The following is a 26,496-nucleotide window of genomic DNA, read 5'->3' as shown; positions in this document are numbered from 1 at the left end:
AAGCACCCCGGTGGGAGGCCGGCTGGCGAGGTTCGTCAGCGTGTGGGAGTCCATCTCCACCGACCGCTGGGTGCTGGACGCCCTGGCCCAAGGGCACGCCCTCGAGTTTCAAAAGAAGTGCCCTCACGTTCCACCCGTGGCCAGGAAGGAAAATCACGTCCCTCAACTACTGTTGGAAGTAAGGGCGATGCTCAAGAAGGGTGCCATCGAGCTCGTCCCAAAGAGGCTTCGGGGCTCCGGAGTTTACTCAAGGTACTTCCTCGTAAAAAAGAAGACAGGAGGATGGCGCCCCATCCTGGACCTACGACGACTGAACAAGTACATCAAGGCGCAGAAGTTCCGTATGGTCACCCTCCAGAACGTGCTGGGACAGCTGGAGGAGGGCGATTTCCTGTCGTCGTTGGACTTGGAGGATGCGTACTTCCACATCCCCATTCTAAAAAGACACCGAAAGTTCCTCAGGTTCGTGGTCGAAGGGCGGCACTACCAGTTCAAGGCCCTCCCGTTCGGATTGAAGTCGGCACCCAGGGTGTTCACCAAGTGCCTCGCACCGGTGGTGGCGCGGCTGCGCCTACAGGGGATCCATGTCTACCCCTACCTGGACGACTGGCTCATCCGGGCAAGGACGAGGGAACTCGCCGTGGAGCACACTGCGAAGACCGTCCAGCTGCTCACGGACCTGGGATTCTCCATCAACTTTCCAAAATCCCACCTGGTTCCGTCGCAAGTCGCCCTGTTTCTGGGAGCCAAGATCGACACAGTGGCGCAGCTGGCCTCGCCGTCGGAGGAAAGGACCAGGACCATTCTGGGCAAGGTGCAGCGTCTGCTGGCCACGGACATGGCCAGGGTAAGATCTATCAAGTCCCTCCTCGGGATGATGTCCTCCTGCATTTATCTGGTGTGCCTTTGCAGGCTTCGGATGCGCCCCTTACAAGAGTTCCTCGACACCCGCTGGGTCCAGTCGACGAGCGGTTTCGAGGACAGGATCCCTCTCAACGAGACATTCCATCAGGCGATCCGGTGGTGGGGTACCCGCTCCCATCTGGCGGCGCGCACAGACTTTCAGATCCCAGCTCACCAGGTGACGGTGACGACGGACGCCTCCCTGGAAGGTTGGGGAGCGCACTCCGGAGATCTTCACGCGAGAGGCCTTTGGCTCCCGGAGGAGAAGTCACTCCACATCAACATCTTGGAGCTCTGCGCAGTATTCTGGGCCCTCAGGTCCTTTCTTCCGTCCCTCAAGGGCAAGGTGGTGATGATCTTCACCGACAACACCACCACGATGTTCTACATCCGGAAGCAGGGTGGGACCAGGTCCCCGGCCCTATCCAAGGAAGCCCAGGATCTGTGGCATTGGGCCGTCGCCTAACGGATGTTTCTGGTGCCTCTTCATCTGGCAGGGATAAAAAACACGATCGCCGACTCACTCAGCAGGGAGCTGCGCTCGTGCCACGAGTGGGAGCTACGCCAGGATCAAGTGGATCGACTCTTCCGACGATGGGGTGAACCCCAAATCGATCTCTTCGCAACGGCGATGAATTCCAAGTGCCGGCGGTTCCCCAAGCCGAGGAGCATGGGCGATGCTTTCTCGTTCCCCTGGGATGGCCTATTTCTTTATGCATTCCCTCCGCTGCCGTTACTGCTCCGGCTCATCAACCAGCTCAAGAGGTCCCAGTGCAAGATGATCCTCGTCGCACCGGCGTGGCCGAGACAGATCTGGTTCCCGGACCTTCTGGACTTGTCAACGTCCACACCAGTCAAGCTGCCGATGGACGCAGACCTTCTCTCCCGAGAAGGGGGCGCCATTCTTCACCACAGCCCGGTGTCGCTGAACTTGCAGGCCTGGCTCCTGCAGCACTAGAGTTTGGAGGGTACGACATCCCGGCCGTATGCAGAGAGGTTCTTGCAAAGGCCAGGGCGTCCTCAACTCTCAAGTGCTACGGACATAAATGGAAGAGGTTCTCTGTCTGGTGCCGTGCACAGAAGATTAACCCTCTGCGGATTACGGCCCCTCAGGTACTGCCGTACCTACTGTCGCTGGCCAAAGCTGGACTGGCTCACGCCTCCATCAAAATACATCTGGCGGCAATCTCCCGATATACCAGGACTACGGGACGGGCGTCCTTGTGGTCTCATCGCCTGGTGAAAGAATTCATGAAGAAGACTATTCCGATCATTCCCGCCGGTGAAGGCTCCTGCCCCGGCGTGGGAGCTTAATGTGGTGCTGACCAGGCTCATGGGGGCCCCATTCATGCCTATGCTTTCAGCTCCCCTGAAGTTCATATCATGGAAGACAGCTTTCCTCGTGGCCATCACCTCCGCACGACGAGTGGGAGAGATCCAGGCCCTATCTTGCAAGCCTCCATACTTGACTTTTCATGACACGAGGGTGGTGCTGAGGACGCACCCCTCCTTTATGCCCAAGGTGCCGTCGGACTTCTACCTCAACGAGCCCTTGGTGTTGCCAGTTTTCTTCCCGTCGCCTTCGTCGCCGGCCGAGAGGACTTTGCACTCGCTGGATGTAGCTAGAGCGCTGAAGTTCTACGTGGACCGCACGAAGAGTTTTCGGAAGACGTCACAGCTGTTTGTGAACTTTGGGACTGTGAATCATTGGAAGGCTCTCTCGAAGACTTCCATTTCCAGATGGCTCTCCGGCTGCATCATGCACTGTCACCGGTTGGAAAACCGACCACTGCCCGGCCGTCCGAGAGCCCATTCGACCAGAGCGATCGCTGCTACCACGGCGTTCCTGTCTGGTGTGCCCCTGCTAGACATCTGCAGGGCTGCGACGTGGAGGTCGACGCACACCTTCACAAGATTCTACTGCGTCGATCGGGACTCCAGGGAGGAGTCCAGGGTCGGCCAAGCAGTGCTGCGCAACCTGTTTGCCTAAGGTGAGCCTGGTGAGGAGGTAAGAGTTGCTTAATGTTGTTGTTGTATTGCTTAATGTGGAGCCTGTTGCCACCTCCCGTGGTTGTGCATGTGTGTACTGCTATGTATTCTCTTATTCATGAGCATGTGAATCCATGCCAGACCCCATGCTGGAGAAGGAACACGTTACTTACCTGTAACTGTTGTTCTCCAGCATGGGTCTGGCATGGATTCACATGCGAACCCTCCCGCCTACCCCTCTGCGGCTCTTCACTTGGTCATACTTCCACTTTACGTGCTACCAAATCTGAGGATGGCTGCCAGAGGCGGGGCTTAGGGAGAGGGCAGTCAATGGCTTGGGGCACTATGACCCAGAGACCAGTGATTGGTTACTACTAAGAAAGACAGATCAGAAACGAAACTGATACTGATTTTTTGCTATACCGAGGATTCCTGGCCTGACGACGGGGAATATTCATGAGCATGTGAATCCATGCCAGACCCATGCTGAAGAATAACAGTTACAGGTAAGTAACTTGTTCCTTCTAACCATTCTGTCCTCCCCCCTACCCAATCAGGTTTCCGCCTTCTTCACTCTACTGAAACTGCTCTTACCTCTGTTCTTAACTCTCTCCTCTCTGTTCGCTACTCTAAGCACTCCTTTATTCTGGTCTTACTGGACCTCTCTGCTCCCTTTGACACTGTCGAGCATCATCTACTCCTTACCACTCACTCCTCATTTGGCCTTAAAGACTCAGTTCTTAACTGGTTCTCCTCCTATCTCTCTAACCGCACCTTCTCAGTCACTTGGGGTGGCTCCACCTCCCCAATCTCTCCACTCAACCATGGCGTTCCCCAAGGTTCTGTCCTTGGCCCCTTTCTCTTTTCGCTGTATACTTCCCTCCTTTCTCCTTTAATCTCCTCCTTTGATGTCTCACATCATTTCTATGCTGATAATACCCAGCTCTTCCTCCTCCTTCTCTCCTGACATCCACCATAAACTTTCTTCCTGCCTCTCTGCTATTAAATCTTGGATGTCGTCTCACTTCCTTACTCTCAATGCAGATAAAACTGAACTCCTTTTCTTCCCTGCCAACACTCTTCCTCCTCCCTCCCCGCCTCCTTGCATTCTTTTTCCTCCTTCCCAACTCTCCTTCTCTCCTCATGCCCGTAACCTTGGTCTGCACATTGACACCCACCTCTCTCTTTCTTATCACATTTCCCTCACTGCCAGATCTTGCCGTTTCTACCTCTACAACATCCGCAAAATGTGTCCTTTCCTAACCTTCCAAGCTACTAAACTCCTCATCTCCTCCCTCCTCTTCTCCAGACTTTTGTACTGCTCTACTCTTCTCTTTGGACTCCCTTCCTCTCATCTCTCCCCCCTCAAATCTGTCTACCACTCTGCCATTCGCTCCCTCTGCCTCCTCTCAACTCACGACTCCATCTCCTCTTCTCTTAACTCACTAGGCTAGCTCCCATTCCACTCCCAGCTCAAATTTAACTTCCTCTACCTCGTCTTCAAAGCCCTCTATGGTCTTGCCCCTCTGTACCTCTCCTCCCGTCTCTCTTTCTATACTCCTTCTCGTTCGTTCCGTTCTGCAGATCTCTTCCTTCTCTCTACTCCACCCCCCCCTGCACCCCCTCTCATCTCCGCTCCTTCCAACTTCTTGCTCCTTTCCACTGGAACCGCCTTCCTCTTTCCGTCCGCTCCATCACCTCCTATCCCTTATTTCGCACTTCTCTAAAATCCTATCTCTTCCACTCTCCCCCCAGCACCAATTGTTTCCTCTCTCACACCTAACCCACCCCCACCCTCTCCTCCTACCTTCTGCCCCTCTATTAGTACTTAGCCTCATCATTGATTGATTGATTGATTTATTGATTTATAAAGCGCTTTACACCAAGGCCATGTACAGTGGAACAACATAATACATAACAACATCAACAAATAACAGTGGAAGCAAAATTACATTATGAATCATTCAACAAAGCAGTGAAAAGAGCAATTAACTGAAGGGGAGAGGGGGAATAGGGGAGTGGGATTGGGTAGGGAGGGGGAGGGATGGTGAAGAGATGAAGGAGGGAAATGGAAGGGAGAGAGAGGAGAGGTAGGAGAGGGGAGAGAGGAAGTCAGGGAAAAGAATGAGGGGGGAGGGGAAGCAGAGAGTGGGGGAGGTTTCAAGGAGGAGAATGGAGAAGGAGGGATTTAAGAGAAGTGCGGAATGAGGAGAAGGTCGTGGTGGAGCGGATTGCGAGAGGGAGTGAATTCCAGTGCGGAGGCGCTAGGAGTTGAAAGCAGCGGAAACGGGAGGAGGCACAGGGGGAAGGAGGTACAGTGAGAAGGAAATGGTCAGCGGATGATAAATGTAAATTGTTGGTTGTGCTGTTTTCTGGTTTAGATTCATTGTCAAGTATTGCTTGTTGTATTCACTTGTTCCTCTTGTAAAGCGCTTTGGATGAAGGCGCTATATAAATTAAAATAAATATTAAAAAAAATACAAAATACAAAGTGCCAGTACTGCTGTTTGTCTGTACAGTGAGAATATCACCTTGTTGCAGTGCTTAAAGTATGTTTTAGCTTATGTATATTAGTAGTGGAGAAGACGCTCTGCTAGAACACATTGTAGGCCCACCACTGCGTCATGGGACTTCCAGGCTATTGGTCCTTTTTTGGGGTTGGCTGTATTTATACTGTTCCACCTTCCATGCGTGTGCTCCTTCATTTTATCTGCAGTAAATACATCAAAAAAGTATTTTAACCTTGACCCATAAAAAACCCTCATGTCTTTCCATAGGTAGCAAAGTAGAACTGATTTGTTCCCCCCAGCAAATACAGCCGGCTGCTTCCTGTTTGTAGAAGCTAAGAATGTAGACCAGGATGCCTCCTTTTCCCTGCTGTCATGATCATGAAGCCAGCTGACAACTCCTTCCTCATAAAATGTTGCTCTGTCTCTGCAGCACTATATTTGTTGTCCCACCTTGACTTGTTTGCAATTGACTCAGGAGTTATGAAGGTGTCTTTGATAGGCTCTGGCAATCCAAGCATGAAAGCATTTAGTAGGTGAGGAGCATCTTGTGTCTGCAAATTTGAAAAGACAATCAAAGCCTGATCTTGAGATATAGTTGTGACAATGTGAAGCTTTGTGGCAGTCCTTTTGCGGATGTCTGCAAATGTGAGGAGGTCATCAAGCTGGAGTTCATGGTTGTGTGGGGTCCTGGATCAGACTCATTGGATGTAGATGTCCTTGAGGTGCAGGTATAGACAATCAGGTCTTCTGCACCTGTAGGTGTCCTGCCACTTAACAGGTCTGGGAGGCGAGGTCCTCGGCTTCGGCGGGTCCCTTTATGGAGGCTCTATCCCTGCTGGCGCTTCAGTCGGGTTCCTCCGGTCCGGGTTCCCGGCTCCTTGGGCGCCGCCATAGTTGTGGGCCTGCGCATGGCCCTCGGCATGTGCAGTCCACGTGAAGACTGAGGCTTGCAATCCAAGCCTCGCTTTGGTTCCCTGCCTATTCCCATGTCCCGATGGCAGGGAATTGCTGCGTCGCAACGCGGTAAGGCCTCCTGATTGTGTCCCTCGCCCCTCATCAGTCTAGCTTGCCTGTGTCTTACTTGCCTTGCTATTCTAGCCCTTTTTCCCTGTTTTTTTTGCTGGCCTTCACGATTCTTCTCTGCCTGCCCCTCTGGCCCTGGTCTTCCCGGTCCCTGGTTCTCTGGGTTGGTGGGAGCGGGGGGGGGGGGTCCAAGCCCTTGGTTCCCGGCTCTCTTAGGGAGTTCCCTGTTTCTTCTCCCTTGGATTATGTACTCCCTTTTTCTCCCAGACAGTCCTTGGCAGGCTTCTTTCTGTCTCTTGTCATTGTCCCTAATGTGTGCCCTGCTAGTACCTAGCTCCCTGAATCTTCACCACCTGCACCGAACTTCATCTGTTCATCCGGAAGACCACCATTGTTATTGGACATTATCAACCCTTCTCTGTCAGTGCTTGGATTGTCCTGAGGTCAACGCAAATCAGAGAAGTGCCATCTCGTGGTACTGGGAGCCAGTTCATCCCTATCCTATTGGAGATTGTCAGGAGTGTGTTGGGTTGGTACCCCGTGTTGCTTGTTCTACACTTGAACCATATGTCAACGGACTGGCAGCCTCACCTCCCCGCTCACCAGGAAACAGGTAACAAGCGTTCACGAGACGCCTCGTTTAACAGATTGAAATGCCTTCCTTCCGGCCCCGATATGGATAAAGTCCAGGAATTTCGGAAAGAAAGCTGAGCCCTTGAGATGACTGCCCTCGATCAAGAAAACATCTCTCTATGACAAGTGGTGGGTCAAGGGCTTAGTATAGCCCCTCAGACGGAAAGCGCCATGGCTCATACAGCTCCCTTTAAATTTGATGGAGACCCTTGTCGATTGGCGGAGTTTGGCAACCATTGTAAAATCCATTTTCTTTTCCGGCCCGGTCTTTTCAGTCACAACAAAGCTAAGATCGGCAACATCCTAGGCAACTTAACTGGCAATGCGCTTGCTTGGGTGCCACCTCTGACAGCCCCATACTAAATGATTTTGTGGCCTTCGAGAAGGCAATCCTGGATGTTTTCAAATGACCTATTCTGGCTTTCGTCACACAGAACCAACTGATGGATATCCGACAGGGCTCTGGAGACATAATAGCTTACATCAGCTGATTCAAACAGTTGGCAACGGATTCGCAATGGCCTGAGATTACACCGAAGACCCTATTTCATTTTGGCTTGCGAGAGAAATATAAAGACGAGCTGTTGCACATTCTTGAACCTGATTCTCTCCAAGTGTTGGTAGACCAAGTAATACGAATCGACCAGAGGCTCACAGAGAGAAGAGGCGAGCGTCGCCGAGCCGAAGGATATCATCCCAGTCCATCTGTGTTATTTTCAGGGTCGCTAGGTCCTGCAGACCTGGGTCCGGAACCTATGCAGCTGGGGGCAGTCAGAGGTCCTTTGTCGGAGACGGAAAAGAAGCGAAGACAAACCCATCGTTTGTGCCTGTAATGTGGTGCTGCAGTTCACTATTTAGGGTACTGCCCATTGCGTCCTCCAAGGAAGTCGGAAAAAGGGACATGTTTGCTGTTTATGGAGAAGGCAAACGTAGGCCTCTCTTCTGTTCCAGTCCTTCTAACCATGCAATCCGTGGCATTATTGGTTTTGGAGATTGTGATTGCTTGGCAGGATAAGAGTATAAAGACACTGGCTCTATTGGATTGCGTTGCTTCTGGCAATTACATTGATGTAGCTTTCGTGACTAGCAGCGACAACCACAAAGGACACGCTATGGTAGTGGAGGTCATTGATGGGACTCAGCTGTCCTCTGGTCCCGTTTGCCAGCATACTGGGAGATTACGCCTATCACTCAATGAACATCAGGAGCAGATCTCCCTGGATGTTATAAAACCACAGTTGCAGGCCTGTGCATGCACGGTCATCCGTGCATGGCCCTCTGCACATGCGCAGACCGATGCTTGCATTCCAAGCCTTGCTTTGGTTTCCGGCCTATTTCCGGGTCCTGATGGCAGCGAATTGCTGCGCCTCAGCGCGGTACGGTCTCCTGATTGTGTCCGTCGCCCTTGTTCAGTCTAGCTTGCCTGTGTCTTGCTTGCCTTTCTATTCCAGCCCTTTTTTCCTGGGTTTTCCTCGCTCCTTTTTGGCCTTCACTATTCTGCTCTGCCTGCCCTTTGGGCCCTGGCTCTCTGGGTTGGTGGGGGGTCCAAGCCCTTGGTTCCTGGCTCTCTTAGGGAGTTCCCTGTTTCTTCTCCATTGGATTATGTGCTCCCTTTTTCTCCCAGACAGTCTGTGGCGGGCTTCTTTCTGTCTCTTGTCATTGCCCTGCCTTGTGCCCTGCTAGTACCTAGCTCCCTGCAACTTCACCATCTGCACTAAACTTTGGCTGTTCATCCGGAAGACCACCATTGTTATTAGACATCATCTGGCCTTCTCTGTCAGTGCTTGCACTGTCCTGATGTCACGCAAATCGGAGAGTGCTACCCCGTGGCGTTGGGAGCCAGTCTAGCCCCGTCCTGTTGGAGATTGTCAGGAGGGTGTTGGGTTGGTACCCCGCGTTGCTTGTTCTACCCTTGAAGGATACGTCGACAGACTGGCAGCCTCACCTCCCCGCTCACCCGGAAGAACAGGTAACCAGGGTTCACGAGATGCCTCGTTTAACAATAGGTGCTTCCTCTTCTTTGAGCTGCATAGTGTCTGGCAGGTCTTCTTGTGGCTGTGGCGTCAAAACAATGTTTCCTCAACATCAAGATCATTGCCAGCGAGTATGTCGACAGCATACACGTCTCATGCAATTATTTTGATGTTGAAGACCTCAACTTTAAGCAGTGCTTGCCTTGGTGGTGGTGACCTCGCTATGAGAGGAATACTGGGTGTCAACCCTGTTATTCAGTTAGAAAGATCAGAAATACAAACCATATACTCCTCTTTCCATGTCTTCATGACACCACAAGAGTGACACATGTTGGTTGAACAATGACGACATGGAGACATTCAAGGAAGATCAGGATAAAAATCCTTAAGGAAAAAAGACAAAAAAAATGTACCTTCACTAAAAATTGTCTTTTGTAGGTATCTGCCAGTTGTCTAGTAAATGTGAAAGAAAGTATTTCAAAAGGTTTTGACTAAGTAAAATTAAACTGCAAAGAATGGCCAATTGCTCAGAAATGTAGACTACACAATTAGGGAAATAAAGTGAGATGTAACTGCCACGCTGAGGCATCTAGGGCTTCCCGGCTGGCTGCCACCATTAAAGCACTATTGTTCTATTTTCCTTTTACAGGACAGTCTATCTGTCTCTTTGTATCCCCTTTTTTTCAGTACTAATTGAATGAACATTATTCACTTTAAATAATGTTTATTGTGCTCTCTGTGTTTTTGTTTTAATTTTGCTTGGAAAAAAAGTTTAAAGCGATCCAGGCAGGCTTCCACAAAAGGTATAAATGGGCTCAAATGAAAACGGACTCTTCTCTCTATAAAAGTGTTCAGATATCTCGCACATGGGGTGAGATATCCAATGGCCATGCATGTTACTAAAGATAACATTATAGAGAAGTAACCTTCCCACAGGGAGTGCCCTCTACTCTGGTGACTTGGAAACAAAACAGGTAGAGGGGCACAAAACATTCCGGTGATCAAGGGATGGTAAGCATAAAGGAACTCGCTCTGTCTGATTAATGAGGGTTTATAGGTTAACTGGGACATGCTCCACTGGTGATGAACAAGTAACATTGTTACTCAACACAGTAATGGTTGGAATGGACCCGCTCCGCTAGAGATCAAGGGGTTGTATCCTAGAGCAATAGGCAGACGGGGACAGAGATCAACAAGTAATATTATAGAGTGGTCTTCAAACACATGTAACCTCTCCTGACTATTAACTGTAAGTGTGAGATAATGGAAGGGGGGCGATTGGGATTCAGAAAAGGAGAACCTAAAAGGGAACCCCTATTGTATTAGGGCCTCTAGCAGAGAGTGTCGTCGTAACTATGGTGCTGCACTATTGGATCACTTGGACATCATGGGCTACCTCGCATCATACATGCAGATGCATGCAATGATATTGGACTGCTTTGGGAACAGTGTTGCCTTCATTTTTTTCATTTACTCTCCTGTCCAGGTGAGTGTTGGCCAGGCTGGCTGGAGCCGCTCCTGGAACGCATCGCCCTTAACAGGAGCCATGTGGTCAGCCCCGACATCACCATGATCGACATGCACACCTTTGAATTTGAGAGACCTGTCCCACAGCGCCAGAACCACAGCTATGGGGTGTTCACTTGGGCACTAATCTTCAGCTGGGAGGTGTTGCCGCAGGATCAGGAGGCACTCCGGCAGGATGAGACTGTCCCATACAGGTTTGATTTCTGTTTGACACGTGGGGAAGGGAGACTCATAAAATATTGATTTTGGCCCACTGTTTCCCCTGCGAATCCTCTGTTTGAAGAGCATCCGGCACATCCTATCTCGTGTGAGCATGACCTTAGGGGAGATGCTCCTTTCTTGCTCTGTTCCCCTGCTTGATACCAGGTTCACGTTTACCATTCCTGATTAATCTCTTCCATTCCTGGCTTGCCACAGCTCATCCCTGGCTGTCCCACTCCCATCTGATTATAGCCCTGTGAACTGATATCATTTGCACGACCTGAAGAACTTCGAATTTCTGCACTCTTAGGGCAGGGCAAATATGTAAATGTTTTCACTGTTTTCAATGTTCCTACCATTTTGTCCCAACATTTCCTGTGAAACTCCATTTCCGATCTTCTTCACAACGTTCATTTCCCCAGCATTTTGTAATCGGAGTAGAGAACAGTATTACAAGAGGTAACCCATTTTGCAAGTAAAATATCATTTCTAATTGCACAACTGCCCCACTCATCGGTATCAGACCATTGTCTTCTTTCACTAATTTGAATCAGATTATTTTTTTCCTTCTAGAAAATACAGGTGCCCAATGGTTATTACTGTTTTTCAGAAATAAAACTATAACAACATAGTATTTGACTACAGAAGAGAACCAAAGATCCATCTATTGTTCCTACTTTCCTACCAATTCTTGAGAAAGATGTTCCCTTTATACACCAGTTCCTTGTTCATTGTGTTGAATGATGATACTGCCTTTCTTCTCCCCTATCCCTCTCTGTGCAGGACACCAACAATAGCGGGAGGGCTTTTCTCTATCTCCAAGGCCTATTTCGAGCACATTGGCACTTACGATGAACAGATGGAGATCTGGGGCGGAGAGAACCTTGAGATGTCATTCAGAGTAAGCTCCCAAGTAACGAGACACTCAAACTCTCACAATAACTGTGGCAGTCACTTCATATGCCTGTCCAATCTATGTCAGTAGTCATCTTGTATGATACGGATGTTGAGGTTATGGCATTTTCAATTGTGATGGGTAAGAGAACTGAGGCACATGGAATTAAGGTGATTCCAGAATCACACAATGTGGTGAAATGGGGGAAGCCGGGGATTTGAATGACAGTATTCTGGTTTCATGGCTGACAATCAAGCAAGTAGTCCATATCACCGCCACTTAATGCTCCTGGCTCAATACAATATATATCTTTTTTATATATGGGAAAACCCAGGTGCACGAGTTTTCGACCACCTCCATTTTATTCTGTTAAATACTAATTAAGACGCGCAGGTTTCCCACAATGGGAAAAGATGATAACCTTTGATTTGTTTTACAGTTTATTTCCAGATCTTTTCTCCACATGTAAAGACTTTGTTTTAGGCCTATAGCCCGCCATTCAAGGGGAAGGGATTCCAAAGCATTTATTTTCTCAAGGGCAAATCCCAAGTCCAAATATATAAACTGAAATGGACTGGCAGCAGGTTACAGCCGTGGCATAGCCCACCGGGAAGGTTCTACTCTATCAGACACAGCCACCTGCTCCTCTAGTCTGACTTTAATATTGGTGTTAGTGTGCAAATGAATTAGCAACCCCAGAAGAGAATCTGGGATTCACTGATCGCTCAGCTTCCTCCAAAGTTTCTCTGTTAGTTCTATCGAGGGCAGAGGATAACAAAAACAATGAAATGTAATGTAAGTGGCTCATTTTTCTGCCAGTTTTTTTTTTTTAATCCTACACAACAACAAACAACTTTCAATTTAGTGCCCAAACCTCGCTGTAGCCCGATTGACACTTACATAAGCAGCCTTTTGCAAGTGCCCAGTTTCCCAGTTCTTTTAAGAGTATGGAGGAGAGGGTATTTCTGCCCACATCAAGTAGCACTACTGGCTGATTATTGGATGGATCCATTCTATCATCCTTCTTAAATATCGGTATTAAATACGATGTCTTCCTTGACATCGGTAACTCCCCAACAAATTCGACTTTTTGAAATGGGGTATACAGAATGGATACCCTGACTCTCAGAATGTAAGATGTCATAGTACTTCCGGGGCTGCTAATCGTGACTGCTTGGCTTTGCCTATAAGTTCGACACTATCTTTCAACTTAAAAGTTAGATTCCACTTCATCTTTCATGGAAAAATAGGAAGTCAGTTCACATTACCCGTTGGGGCATAGAGATGTTAAAATAGTTAGCCAATGATCCTCTGTAATTGGGTTCAATTGGGGAATTGGCCTGGGACACCGGGCCTGTATTGTTGATATTCCAAATGCATTCAGCTTGCATGAACAGATTTACTGAAAGCATCCATTTGTAGTCCTTTTGCCATAATCAATATGTATGCCCATTAGGCCGAATTTTGTATGTTTGCCATAATACCCTTTGTCGATAGTGTCTGGCTTTGCACTTTTGTCAGGGCACGTAAATACCCTTGCAATGCCTGTTTTTTTTCTTGTATTAATTTGTCTAAATTGACTTTTTGGAGCAGGATTAGACCTGCCACCCTATTTTGTTTATTCTACCAAATTATGCACAGGATGAGAAAAGAAATTTGAAAAAGTGTGCACTGAAAACAAATCAGCTTTTTGTTCCCACTTGAAGATGTGCATATAGAGCAGAGTTATCATTAAATGTGGTTATGATTTGGTGGAAGTTAAACAACTGAGGGGCTGTACCAATTCAAAAGGAGGCCCTTTGGTCTGGGAGACGCTTACCACATTCTATACACCTGTTATATGATTTCCTGCATTATTTGCAATAAACTGAACAGGACACCGTGCCTGCAAAACATGTGCTGTACTTTTAAAAGTGTACAATAAAGCCGATGACCACTCGTGTCCAAGGTCAAGACATTGCACTTGAGACATTGGTTAAAGATTGACTGTGAAGTATTGTACCTTCCTTCACAAAGAAGATTATCTTTCGACTTCTTATTCTGCTTCTTCTCCTTCCCTTTTTTTTCTTCCTTGCATTCTTCTTGGATTCAACACTACAAACTACTTCATTCTTATGCGAAGATAAGTTCGGACAAGTAGTCTGATTTCCCACTTTCACGTTTCTTAAGAATTTCCACAAGTCCATGTTCTTTACTGCAACCAGAATTGTAATTTCGAGGATGTGCAAGAAGGGAGAGCAGTCCTACAATGGCTGTTCCAATAAGGTACGGTCCTATGGGTTTATTAGGTGAAAATGTGGTGGTTTTTACCTCCACATCATCATCTACTGTGTACTGCTACATAATCTATTCATAGCATGTGAATCTATGAAAGATCCTATGCTGGAGAAGGAGAAAGTTCCTTACCTGTAACACCAGCATTGGTATCGTTCATAGATTCACATGCTCCCCCTTCAGCCAGTCAGGGTAAACCACATTTCACCACGGGGTCCGAATCTGACGGGAAGAGGAAGATATGTGTTTTTTCCTGACTGAAGGTAGGACTGCTCTCTTTGCTTGCACATCCTCGGCATGCTGCTTCTCCAGGCAGTAGTGCCTTGTGAAAGTATGCAGCACTGACTAGGTAGCCGCCTGGCAGATGTCTGTGATCGGAAACCCCTGACCACTGTGCCGCCGAGGTTGCTGTCGCTCTTGTGGATAGAGCATGTGGGGGCGCCTGGAGAGGCTTCCCAGCTGATTTGTGACAGAATGCTATGGTAGATGAGATCCACCTCGCTATGCTTTGCTTGGAGAGTGCATTGCCTTTATTCGTCGGACCATACGCTAGGAAAAGCTGCGTCGACTTCCGGGAAATGACTGGGTCCGGTCAATGTAGTATTTTAATGCTCGCTTGATGTCGAGTGAATGCAATGCAACCTTCCCTGGGGATGTTGGCTTGTTAAAGAAAACCGGTTGGGCGATTATCAAGTTCTTGTGGAAGTCTGTGGGGACTTTGGGAATAAAATGTGGGTTCGTCATGAGGAGCACTTTTCCTTTTTGAAAACGCAGGCAAGGCTGGTTGTTAGAGAGAATTCTCATAAATGGCTGATTTCCCTTACCTAATGAGTCCCTCAGCAGCTTTGCTGGATTTCTAGGATTTATTTTTTTCAACTGCTAAGAGTGTGAGCCTTTTTCTCACTCTTACATGTGTTTTGCTGTATGTGTTTTTACCATTTGTGTGTTCTTGGGCTCTGGAGCCTCACCTACTCCATGAGCACCACTTTTTTGTGTGTTACACAGCACCTTCAGTGCAGTGACACAGGGTTGTCTTTGAGACTTCCCACTGACTCCATTTTTCTGGGGCTGACTACTGTCCCCCAGAAAGATGTAAAGTTGCCATTAACTTTATGTAGTCACTTTAAACCACAGACCCAGTACACCCCATCTTACATGGAGTACTGGAAAGGGTTAATTCTTACCCATTTTTGTCTGTGTCTCCTGGAGCCTTGTTTCGCTCCCTTTACATTAAGACTTCGCTGGTGGCAGTGGTATCTACCCTAATTTTTCCACCGCGATTATCTTATATAAATATGGTAAAGTTTTAGGCTATTATATTAGCTTCGAACATAAACCCGCTTGACCAAATACATTTTATTTTGGCTCCGGCAGGCTTTATTCGCCATTTCTTTTTGTTAAAGTCTTTCTCGTGCTTTTCTCTGCGCACCAAACCGGGGATGATTCCTTTGTTCTGTCTTTTCACAGGCTTCTGCACAGAAGCCCTCCTTAAGGCACCTGAAAGTCTAGGTAGGCAGGATGTGAGGGAGGGGTCTTCAGACCCCTGCCATGGGTTCCCTTGGTAACACAAGTCGCACTCCTGTTTGATTGGCTGAGGGGACTGTCCTTGCCAGGACAGACACCCTGCTGTGTGATTGGGGGAAAACTGCATAAAAAGCAGGTCTCTGGGACTGCAAAGGCAGAGTCGCGACTGGAACGAAAGAACCAACGAGGAACCGGAAGAAGAGGACCCCTACAACGACTGAACCGCCCGGTGAAGCCCTGCTGCAGATCGGAATCTTCAGACTCAGACAACAGAGAAGATCCTCCAGGAAACTTCTTCCCTTGACCTGGTGGGACCAACCAGTTCGGTCAAACTACAAGCCAGGACCCCTCCTCTGGTCGAATTCGCTGTACAGAGCTACAGTGGGCTGGATAGCCAGGAAGGTCAGACCCGGCTTGGGTTTTAAGGAGCGCACCTTTTATTAGTTGTTTTGCTCTGCTGCTGGCTTGTCCCCTGGGTGGCGCAGGACCCTCCAGTCTTCCTACTTCGTGTCAGTCCGACAGTCGCTACAGGAACCGTGAGCCTGCAGGAACCACCAGGAACGTCTGCCTCAGCTACAGCTCCCTCTCCGTTCTAAGGTACTGTACAAATCCGGTTGTCCTTTTCGTTCACACTCGGTGAAAGTGTTTGAAATCTTTCTCCAATCCGAGGGCTTGTCCTTCTCTTCTCTTTGAACTAACTTTTTTCTCAACCAACCTCGTCCGGAATCTGCCGCAAACTACCCTGAACTGTGTGATCTTGAGCAAAAGACTTTTGACCCATTGACTTTGGCCTTAAGCCTTTTCTAGCTGATCTCCTCACTGAAGTTCCTCTTGTTCAATTGCCCTGAGTACTTACCTGTTGGGTTTGAGTTAATTTCTAATAACCTTGTCTTTCCCTCCCTTTTAAATTGCTGGAGTGCCATTTTGCTCCCACTTCATTTTGTGAGCTTAACTTGTCTGGAATTTAAGGGAAGTGGTGTGGTGTATTTATGACTGTGATTTTTAAAATGCTTAGAATAGTGAAATGATCTACAACTGTTGAGTAAATAAATATATTTATTTTTACTTAGAAATTTTGAGTCAGTGTTTGTCTGAATCATAGTAATTGCTGTCCTTTGTGTAACTATTTGATACTGCTCACTTACTCTTGAGATAAGTCTGGCTGCTCTGCTACTGCTACCACTTTAACTGTGTAGTACAGGCTTGTACCAAAGGTGAAATTGTACTGTCACTTGTAGCCCTAATTGTGTGTGGTGTTCCCAAAGGGTACTGCATATAATTCTGCCTAACACTGGTTAACTGCGAGGGCCTGCAGCTTGGATACCCTCCTGACAAATGTAATCGCCACCAGAAACACCACCTTCCATGACATATATTTTAGTAATGTGGTGGCCATGGGCTCAAATGGTTTCTTCATGAGCCTGAGATTACAGTATTAAGATATTAAGGATCCATTCCGGCGATATCCATTTTACTGGAGGGAAACTCCTAAACTGTTACACCATCCACTGGTCACCTTACCCGTGCAGCCACTAAGCCCTCCATCTCAGGTCTTGATCTGCCTTCACCTTCTAACCTCATGTCCTCACTCCCTCAAGCAGCACGGCAGCGGCTCTACAACAAGAACACACGAGGGCATCCAACGCGCTATGGTCATACTCACTCATTGCAGCGCTGGCAGCTGCCCTGGCTTCTTGGAGACAGTCGATGGAGACGTCGGCCCTTTTCTTTGCTTCATCACGCCCCCAGGAAGACCCGGCAGCGTTTTTTGAAAACTTGGGTCATGTGACAAGGAAACGTGCTACATCATCAGTCACGTGATGGGGTCATGTGACACTCCTAGGCCTCTTTAAAACTGGAGAAGGAACGCTCATTCAGTGCTTCACAGCTGACCCAATCAGGCACTGTTCGCCGTCTTCCTGTCTCCACATCTTGATCCTGGACTATGGACTGTTCTTCTTGGATTCATCTGTCAAGCCCTTGGATACTGTTTTGCTCTGCTGTTTCAGGACCTTTGAACTGTGTTTTTGGATTCCTTTGGATTAGCCCTGTTTACGACGAACTTGGCTGGCTTTTGACCTTGGAACTCTTAACGGACTGTTTTCGGATTTCCCTTCTGGAGTACCCTTTCCATACAGGTCTTGCAGTGCCTATTTCTACAACAATCTACACCTACCCGCTGCTGCTTGCTACACTCTGCAGCCACACGGAACACCTCCATTCTCATCTGTGCTCTTCCCGTCCCCAGTCCCTTTGTAAGCCCCTTGATATTTGTTACCTCGCTATTCAGTGTATTGTTTGCGATTGTACTGACCCATTGCTTGCTTTACAGCGGTCGAGGGGTCACCGGTGTTCCTGGTTCCTGGCGTTCTTCGGCACTCAAAAAACCTGTGGCCTCAAGGATCGCTCAGGAAGTTATTTGTATCTTTCTGAGTGGAACTTGTGGACAGAGGCCCCATAATCTTCACAACCATCAAGTCATATCATAAACAGCCTCTGAGGGAGTGCTTGATTAGCCTGCGTCAGTAGAGGGAAGTGCCTTTATTCCATCTAGTGTATCTAGAGATGGCTGCCAAATGTACCCTTATGGAGCTGTGGGTGAGGCCCTGCTTGGCTAGCCTAAGTAGGTATGGCAGTATGTCCTCTGGCGTGACCCGGAATGGGTTAAGCCTCTCCTGGTGTTCCCTACACCGGGTTTCGCACCACTTGTATGACTTGTCAGTGGATGGGACCTTTGCCCCCGCTAGATTGTGTCTGCACACCTGCGATATAGTCAGGCCTCTGAACTCTGTAAGGTCAGGAGCCACGCCTTCAGGTGGAGTGATTTCAGGTTGTGGTGTATGATCTTCCCTCTGGGCCTAGGTGATGAGGTCTGGCCGATCACTGAGTCGGATGGGTTTGTCCCTGGAGAGCTGGACAAGGTTGGAGAACCAGGTCTGGTGCTATCAGTTCGATGCAATGAGAATCACCTTGCAGGAGTGCCACTTGATCATCTTATTGTCCTGCAGAGGATTGGGAATGGTTAGAACACATACGTGAAGAGGCCGTCCCATGGAAAAGCAAACGCGTTTCCTATTGAGCCCCTTTGCGGTGTCCTGCTGGCGTACCCGGCGCACTTTTTCTTGTAGATTGTTGCAAATAGGTCTACTGTTGGTTGTCCAAAGTGCTGGAATAGCGACTGTAGTGTTGAGGAGTTGAGCTCCTATTCATGGCTTTGTGATGCTCGCCTGCTGGGGCTGTTCACTATCTGGTTCTGTACCCATGGAAAATGAAATGCTTGAATGCTGATACCGTGGGCAATGGTCAATACCAAGTAGTTGGGCTTCCTTGGACAATATCTTGGACCTCGCCCCCCCTGCTTCTGCAGATAATACATTGTGGTGGTATTGGCTGTTGGGACTTTGACAGTCTGGCTTTTCAGTATTGAGTGGAATGATCTGAGCGCCCACCGATCCGCTCTGAGCTCAAGCGCATTTATATTTTGGGAACATCTCCTGCGGTGCCCATAGCCCCCTAATGCGCAGTTGATTCACGTGTGCGCCCCACCTTTGGAGGGAGGCATCCATCACCAGCTTTTTGTTGGCCGTCAGATCGTGAAACGTCTTCCCTGGGAGACATTTTCCTTGTTGTCCCACCATTGGAGCTGCAAGCACAGCCTGGCAGGGACCTGCACCTTGCCCCCCCCCCCTGACCCAGTTACCTGGGACCAGTTCACCACCAGGAATTCCTGCAGCAGCCTCATGTGGAGTCTGCAGTGTGGGATCAGGGGTATGTATGACACCATTGTACCGAGCAGCTGCATGCAGTGGTGCATTGCTCGTATTCTGTTTGGTCTGAAGGTTTTTAGCAGTATTGCAAGGGCATTTACCCTGTCGTGCGAGGGGCACACTCGGTTCCTGGTTGGAGTTTCTTCGATGGACGTAAGAAGGATTTTTTGTAATTGATGGCGAAGCCTGATGTTCGGAGGAGATGTACTGTTGCTGCCATAGAGAGATTTGTTCCCGCCTTGGATGGTGCGCACACTAGCCAGTCTAATTAGGGATCAGCGTGATTACCCTGTTTGCAGAGATTGGCCGCCACTGGCGCAAGGCTCTTTGTATAGGTGCGAGGAGCAGATTTTAGACCGGATGGAAGCAGTCTGAATTCGTAGGGTGACTTGCCGACCACAAACCGGAGATACTTTCGATGCCCTAGGTGGATGGGGACGTGAAAGTATGCATCCTGGAGATTCAGGGATGCGTAGTCGTGGCGCTGCATTGCTTCTATTACGTGCTGTAACTTGCCCATGGTGAAAATTTGGCGCTTTATGTATTTGTTTAACCTCTGCAAGTCTAGAATGGGCCTGAATTTTCCATCCGGTTTGCAGACAACAAAGTATCAGTAATACACTCCTTTCCCCTAAGGTCCCTGGGGACTTTTTCTATGGCCCTTTTTTGCAGCATGAGCTGCACTTCTGGGAGGAGCGCAGTTTTGTGCGCCCGAGGTCGGTGGTCCGTAGGCATGGGAGGGGGTGTTTGCTTGAATTCCAGTAGATGCCCGTACACTACCACATCCAGCACCCATTTGTTGGATCCTTGTCTCCAGTTTTGGGCAAACCTGGAGATCCTCCCTCCCAGGGCACCATGGGATGCATAGTCACTGCTGGGCTTTGCTCTGCCGTACCCTCTGAGACCCGGAAAACTGTTTATGGTGTTGGCTCTGCCTATAGTCTTTGGACTTTTTGTTCCCCTGGTACGCTCTCTTGTACCTCTGGGAGTAATATGCTGAGCTCCTAGAGTATTGTTGTCCCCTGTTTGACGAAGGCATGGATGTTCTGCTTGCGGCTCCCCTAAACTGACAAAAAGGCAAGCAGTTCTACAAGGACATCAAGGATTTGACTGTATTCCTGTCTGTTTTGATGGTTTTGAGAGCTTTGTTGATCTTAGGACCAAAAAGCTTGTCGCCCTCAAAGGGCATGTCCTCTACTTTGTGGTGGACATCAGCTTGGAAGACTGTGCATCAGAGCCACGGTTGCCTTCTTAGGACCGCCCCCTTGGCCACCTGTTTAAATCCTGTTTCCGCCAGGTCCACTGCCATGTTGATTCCTAGGTTGGAGACTTCTTCCCCTTCCTTTAGGATCGCCTTTGCTTCCTTTTGTTTTTCCTCTGGTAGATGTTCGAGAACCAGAGCAAAATTATGCCACATCTCTCTATCGTACATGGTGATGATGGCCAGGGAGTTGGCTGCTTTCACTGTTGTGACACCAATTGCCAGGACTTTTTTCCCAAAGGCGTCCTGCTTGTGTGCCTCATTGAATGAGGGTACTGTGCACATCTTATCATCTTGTGGATTTCGCCTTTCGGCTTGCTGCTGCCGAGATTGCCTACTCGGGTGAAGGCTGAGAAGTAAGGCAATTAATTGCATTTTCCGGCAGATTGTACTTCTTATTGTGGTGTCCTTTAACAGCTCGAGTTGTAAATGGGTGCTTCATCGTCTTAAGTCCCTCTTGCCAGGCATGGTCAAGGATAGGCATCGAGAAAACTGCCTTCCTCCTTTTTCCCATGTGGTCAAATAAAAAGCACTCCTCATCTTCTGAAGCAAGGAGGCCAAATTCTTTGCAAGCTTTCATGATTGTGGAATGGAACTCTGTGATGTCATTCGGGAGGGCAGTTTTGCTGACTCTTTGTCCGTGGGGAATCCCTTTGGGGAATCCGTGTACCAATCCTTGTCCCTTTGCGGGTAGTGGGTTGGCAAAGACGTAGTGTCCTGGAGCTCGCCTGCATATGTATCCGTCAGTTCCCCTCCTTCTGGCATCGAACGCACTAGCAGTGAGACATAGCGGCGTCTTTTGCGTGATGGCGAGGTTAGCGCCGGTAATGTACTTCTGCCCTTGTGAACCGGCCGGGGACCGAGGGATGCCGGGAAAGATGGGGATACCAAACCTGGATTGCGAGTGTCCTCTGGAGGACTTTGCCGACCTGCCGCCTGACCTAGATCTGGACCTGTGGCGAGAGGGGTGCAGTGCTGTGGGCTGAGGTGGAGGTTGAAGAGGCTGTAAGGCTGGCATCACTGGTCTCTTTAGCGCTGTGTCAAGCTGGGTGATAACCCTCTGCAGCGAAGATAGTACCTGTATAGACAGGAAGGCTTGCAGGTTCGTTAATAGTGCCTGTACTTCTATTTGTTGTACTTCTAGGTGGATAAGGTCCTGGGCCTAGATCTGGGCCCACCTCTTCCTATGGCTGACCACCCAATGGGCCTTTGTCCGGGATGTGTCTCCCTGGTGTTGGTGGCCTAGTTGGTGCCTCCTTTGCATTATAACTGACTAGTCTGATTCAGAACCTTCGGCTTGTTGGTTTTGGGTCTCAAAGTCTGTGTCGATTTCATACTGCAATATCTCATCAGGAATTACATCAGATTAGCGAATTGGGAAGATCTGGCATATGAGTCGAACCAGCTTTTGGACAGGCCCTGGGGGTGTCGACTTCTTCGGTTGTGGAGGCTGCACTGGTTACTCCTGAGGAATGTTTTGCTTCTCTGTCGATGGGGGCGTTCTTTTGCGGCCTCTTGAGTCCTCGGGATCTTTCCTTCCCCCTTGCGGTCACTGCCAGCAGAGACGAGGTGTCTGAGCATGTGCCGTCTTTTTCTGTGGGTTTCTTCATCGACGACCCGGGTTTATGGAGCGTCGTCGATGGGTCCGCCTTGTGAAGCCTCGTGGATGAGCCGATTTTGTTGAGCATCGTCAAAGGCCTACTAGCCCTGTGTTTTGTAGGCGAAGCAGCTTTGTGTTTGTGCTTTGTCACCGTCGTCGGGCCCGCCTCATGTATCTTTGCCCGCTCCGGCTCCGTTGACTGGCTTCTTTGACTATTGTTTGTGCCCCTTCGGTGTGGTCGACGACGAGGGGTGTGTGGCTACAGCCATGGATGGCGGTGCCTGAGGGCCCTGTGGCAGGCCTTAGCTAGTCCCTGGGGTTTTGGGTGTTCCCTGTGACTGGAATGAGTTGTGACTTTGATGAGGCTTCCTTTTCCTCGCTCACTGACCTTGACTTCTGTTTGTGTTTCCTTCTCTCAGTCGACTTTCCACCTTCCATCCCCGACTTCCGTCCCGGCGACGAGATACCTTTTCTGGGCGACGATGGCCTTTTCCACCCCTTGGAGGGCCTCCTCTCACCTAGCATTGATGGTTCGTGGCCGTGGGTGTTAAGATGGATTTGTAAACTCTGACATGGAGGGCAGAAGTTTGAGGCCACCCTAGTTTAGTGGAATAGGGGAACCTTCTGGACAAGCCAGTCCAATCAAGGTAGCTTGGCGGGCGGTAAAGACTAGGTCTCAGTAGGGGTGAGAGTGATCGGAATCCCATTATGAGCACACACAGTAACGAGCCACAGAATACTCTTAGACAGGTGTATATCAAAAATACATATACATTTATTATAGGCCTTATAATCAAACATGAATAACCACAGTAATAGAGAAACAATTACCACACAAGCATATCACTATGTAACATATATACAATCACTTTTAGCATAATGCAAAATGGGGGAAAACACATCCAGAACCTGTAACAGAAGGAGGGTTAACACAATTATTGCATTGGGCGATCTTCAGAATCCCAAACCTAACTTAAGCAGTCCAACCCTATGAAGTGGGGAGACTTGTGCTCAAAATTACAGCAGTGCATTTACAATGTGCGGTCATGTGTCGGGAGCGAAAACGGTAGCTCTTCAGGGGGCTGTAGCAGTTCATGAAGGGGCTTGAGGTGATGAAGAATAAAGTCCTATAATTAGAGGAGGGTCTGCCCTTGCAGGCAGAGCGACTTTCGAGGTTTGGGAAGAGTGCTCGCTTTGACATCGGTGCAGAGTCTGCTAACGCAGGTTCGAATCCCGGCGGGGCCAAACTCAGCCTTTCATCCTTCCCAGGTCGATAAATGAGCACCACACACCGTGGGTAAGCAGCGCTCAGATACCTGAGGGTTTGCAGCGCTATATAAATGCCAAATATAAATGCCAAATTAATTAATTAATTAATTAATTAATTAATTAATAGCTAGGGAGCACAGGATGTCCCAGCCAAAGTGAGGATCTTTTAAGGAATCCTCTTTCATAAAAGTACAATGGATGTGCTAGGGGCCACCGGTAAGTTAATGTTACACCATCCACTGGTCACCTTACGCACATGAATACCCGTGCAGCCACTAAGCCCTCCATCTCAGGTCCTGATCTGCCTTCCCCTTCTGACCTCATGTCCTCACTCCCTCAAGCAGCACGGCAGCGGCGCACACGAGGGCATCTAACGCGCTATGGTCACATTCACCCATTGCAGTGTTGGCAGCTGCCCTGGTGTCTTGGAGACAGTCGACAGAGATGCCGGCTTTTTACTTTGCTTCGTCACGCCCTCAGGAAGACCTGGCAGTGTTTTGAAAACTTGGGTCATGTGACAAGGAAACGTGCTACATCATCGGTCACGTGATGGATCATGTGACACTCCTAGGCCCCTTTAAAACCGGAGAGGGAACGCTCATTCAGTGCTTCACAGCTGACCCAATCAGGCACTGTTCGGCGTCTTCCTGTCTCCATATCTTGAATCTGGACTACGGACTGTTCTTCTTGGATTCCTCTTTCAAGCCCTTGGATACTGTTTTGCTCTGCTGTTTCAGGACCTTTGAACTGTGTTTTTGGATTCCTTTGGATTACCCCTGGTTTCGACGAACTTGCCTGGCTTTTGACCTTGGAACTCTTAACGGACTGTTTTTGGATTTCCTCTTCTGTTACCTTTTGGAGTACCCTTTCCATTCAGGTCTTATAGTGCCTATTTCTACAACATTCTACGCCTACCCACTGCCGCTTGCTTCGCTCTGCAGCCACACGGAACACCTCCATTCTCATCTGTGCTCTTCCCGTCCCCAAACCCTTGGTAAGCCCCTTGCTATTTGTTACCTCGCTATTCAGTGTATTGTTTGCCATTGTACTGACCCATTGCTTGCTTTACAGCGGTCGAGGGGTCACCGGTGTTCCTGGTTCCTGGCGTTCTTCGGCACTCAAAAAACCTGTGGCCTCAAGGATCGCTCAGGAAGTTATTTGTATCTTTCTGAGTGGAACTTGTGGACAGAGGCCCCATAATCTTCACGACCATCAAGTCATAACAGTTAAGCAAGTACTCACCACCCTTTGGCACACTCCGGACCAAACTTTGCCAGTTCAGTCGAGGTCGCTGGTTTGCTCAAACCCTGACGTTGCTCGTCATTCCGGCTCTCAGGGGCTGCGGGAGAGGATGGGACAGTCGCCTTTACTCCACTCACGAAGGGAGGACGAAGAAAGTTCTGGTGCAGCAGAACTAGGGGCTCAGGGGAGCAGGCAGGTAAGACACCCACAGCGATCGCCACCACAGCATAGTGACACAGGGACCGCACAGACTTGCGACGTGGCACACCCTCCTAATTCGCGACCCTTTGAAATTTGGCAGGAGAGGACTGAGGACTACAAGCTAGCGATTCCCCAAGTTTCGAGTCACAACTCGGAACAGTGGTGCTCCTATGTGATATCCCGTGTTAGAGCTGGTCAGTTCACTGGACGGCCCAGGAGCACTTTCGACAAGGCTTTTTTGGCAGGAAATCAGGAGGTGCTCAGAGTAGTTGTTCCCACTACTCCAAAGGGTTAAAGCGCCCTTACAGGACTTGTAAGATCGACGTCAAAGCAGGGGTCTGACGGGAAAAGAGTGGGCTCAGGGTGTCAAAACTTCCAGTGCATCTCTGGTGGTTCCACGGGTCTGGTTCAGCTTACAGGATACTTGGCTCCTTTCGTAGTTCAGTGTGAACCACAGTAGATCGACCTGGAATGGATGCAGAGCCCCTTCTCTTATACAAATTTTGAGCCGTGCTCGGATTTGGACAGCCAATGCAAGATCTGCTCTCTTGCATGCACACCAGACATGGACCAATCACGGTCCATGGTGGTCTGTCATTCAGGCACACCAGCCATCCTGGCACCAGTAGTGTGGATTGGGACCAGACAGTCACAACCATCTTGCTGGGCGCAAGCACACGTGACATGCAGTAGCCCGTGAAAGATTTCGCGGGAGGCTGCATGCCCAAATAAGGAAGTCCCGGGTCAGCTTGAACTGGTTCAAGGCTACGGACAAGATGGCCAAAGGACAGAACAAAATATTTTGTGGCATGGCCATTTTTAGTACTGGCCACCGCCAGGGAGCAAATGCAATAAACGTGTTATGGTACAATAAAAATAAGTAAAAATACCAGTAAACTGCTGCCACCAGTTCTTCCGTGGCCTCCTTGTCTCACCACCAAAAATTCCATAGAGGGTATCTAGGACCATACAATGTAAAGACCCGTGTGCGCGGTAAAGTAAGGTACTTGATGCACAGATACAAATTTACCAAGAAATGGCAACAAAGTCACAGACTAAGGGAAATATAGTTTCCCAGTACTGCCAGCCTGAAGGACGTGTCAGTTTCTCTGTAACAAATGAGCAAAAGCCCAGGGGGACGCAGCCGAAGACTGTGCTCCACTGTCAGGTTAGGTCAGTCAAACAAAAGCAAAACGTTTGGGGGGTCCATAATATGGAGAAAAATCTTTCCTAACACTCACCCCTGACAAAGCAGGGGTCTGCCACCCCAGACCAAGGACAAGGGGTAACTAATCCACCCCATGATGGGCCTCTTGTTCAGGTCGGGTAAAAATTCTGGACAACCCATCAGCATACACCTGACCTGTGCTCAATGGTGAAGTCAAAGCCTTGCAGGCTAATGGACCACCTGAGCAACTTTGGATTCTCTCCCTTCATGTTCATTAGCAACTTTAAGGGCTTATCGTCAGTTTGCACAGTGATGTGGATCCCATAGAGGTAGGGCCTCAGCTTCCCTAGGGCCCACATGACAGAGAAACATTCTTTCTCTATAGTGTTCCACCTGAGCACTATGTCCTTAAGCTTGCAATTAAACAATCCGATCGGGTGTGCCTTGCCTTTCTCATTCACCTGTGATAGAACAGCACCTATCCCAGTGTCAGAGGCATTTATCTGCACAATAATAGAATGTTTATAGTCAGGGGC

At 48.9% G+C, this 26,496-nt stretch overlaps 1 protein-coding gene across 6 annotated transcripts in view; it reads left to right on the top strand.

Annotated features, from left to right (window-relative positions):
• LOC138521912 (polypeptide N-acetylgalactosaminyltransferase 6-like) overlaps positions 1 to 26,496 on the top strand; it is a 555,359-nt gene that overhangs the window by 364,527 nt on the left and 164,336 nt on the right. For all 6 annotated transcript variants that reach the window (XM_069635078.1, XM_069635082.1, XM_069635080.1 and 3 more), the window contains 2 exons: positions 10,518 to 10,752; positions 11,543 to 11,660. In XM_069635078.1, coding sequence (XP_069491179.1) covers positions 10,518 to 10,752; positions 11,543 to 11,660 — 353 coding nt within the window. The remainder of the gene's footprint in view (positions 1 to 10,517; positions 10,753 to 11,542; positions 11,661 to 26,496) is intronic.

This window comes from Ambystoma mexicanum, chromosome 13 (assembly GCF_040938575.1).
Source record: "Ambystoma mexicanum isolate Mex_15411 chromosome 13, UKY_AmexF1_1, whole genome shotgun sequence".
Classification (NCBI taxonomy): domain Eukaryota; kingdom Metazoa; phylum Chordata; class Amphibia; order Caudata; family Ambystomatidae; genus Ambystoma; species Ambystoma mexicanum.
The sequence above is the reverse complement of the archived record's forward strand: the minus strand, read 5'-3'. Positions and strand labels throughout refer to the sequence as shown.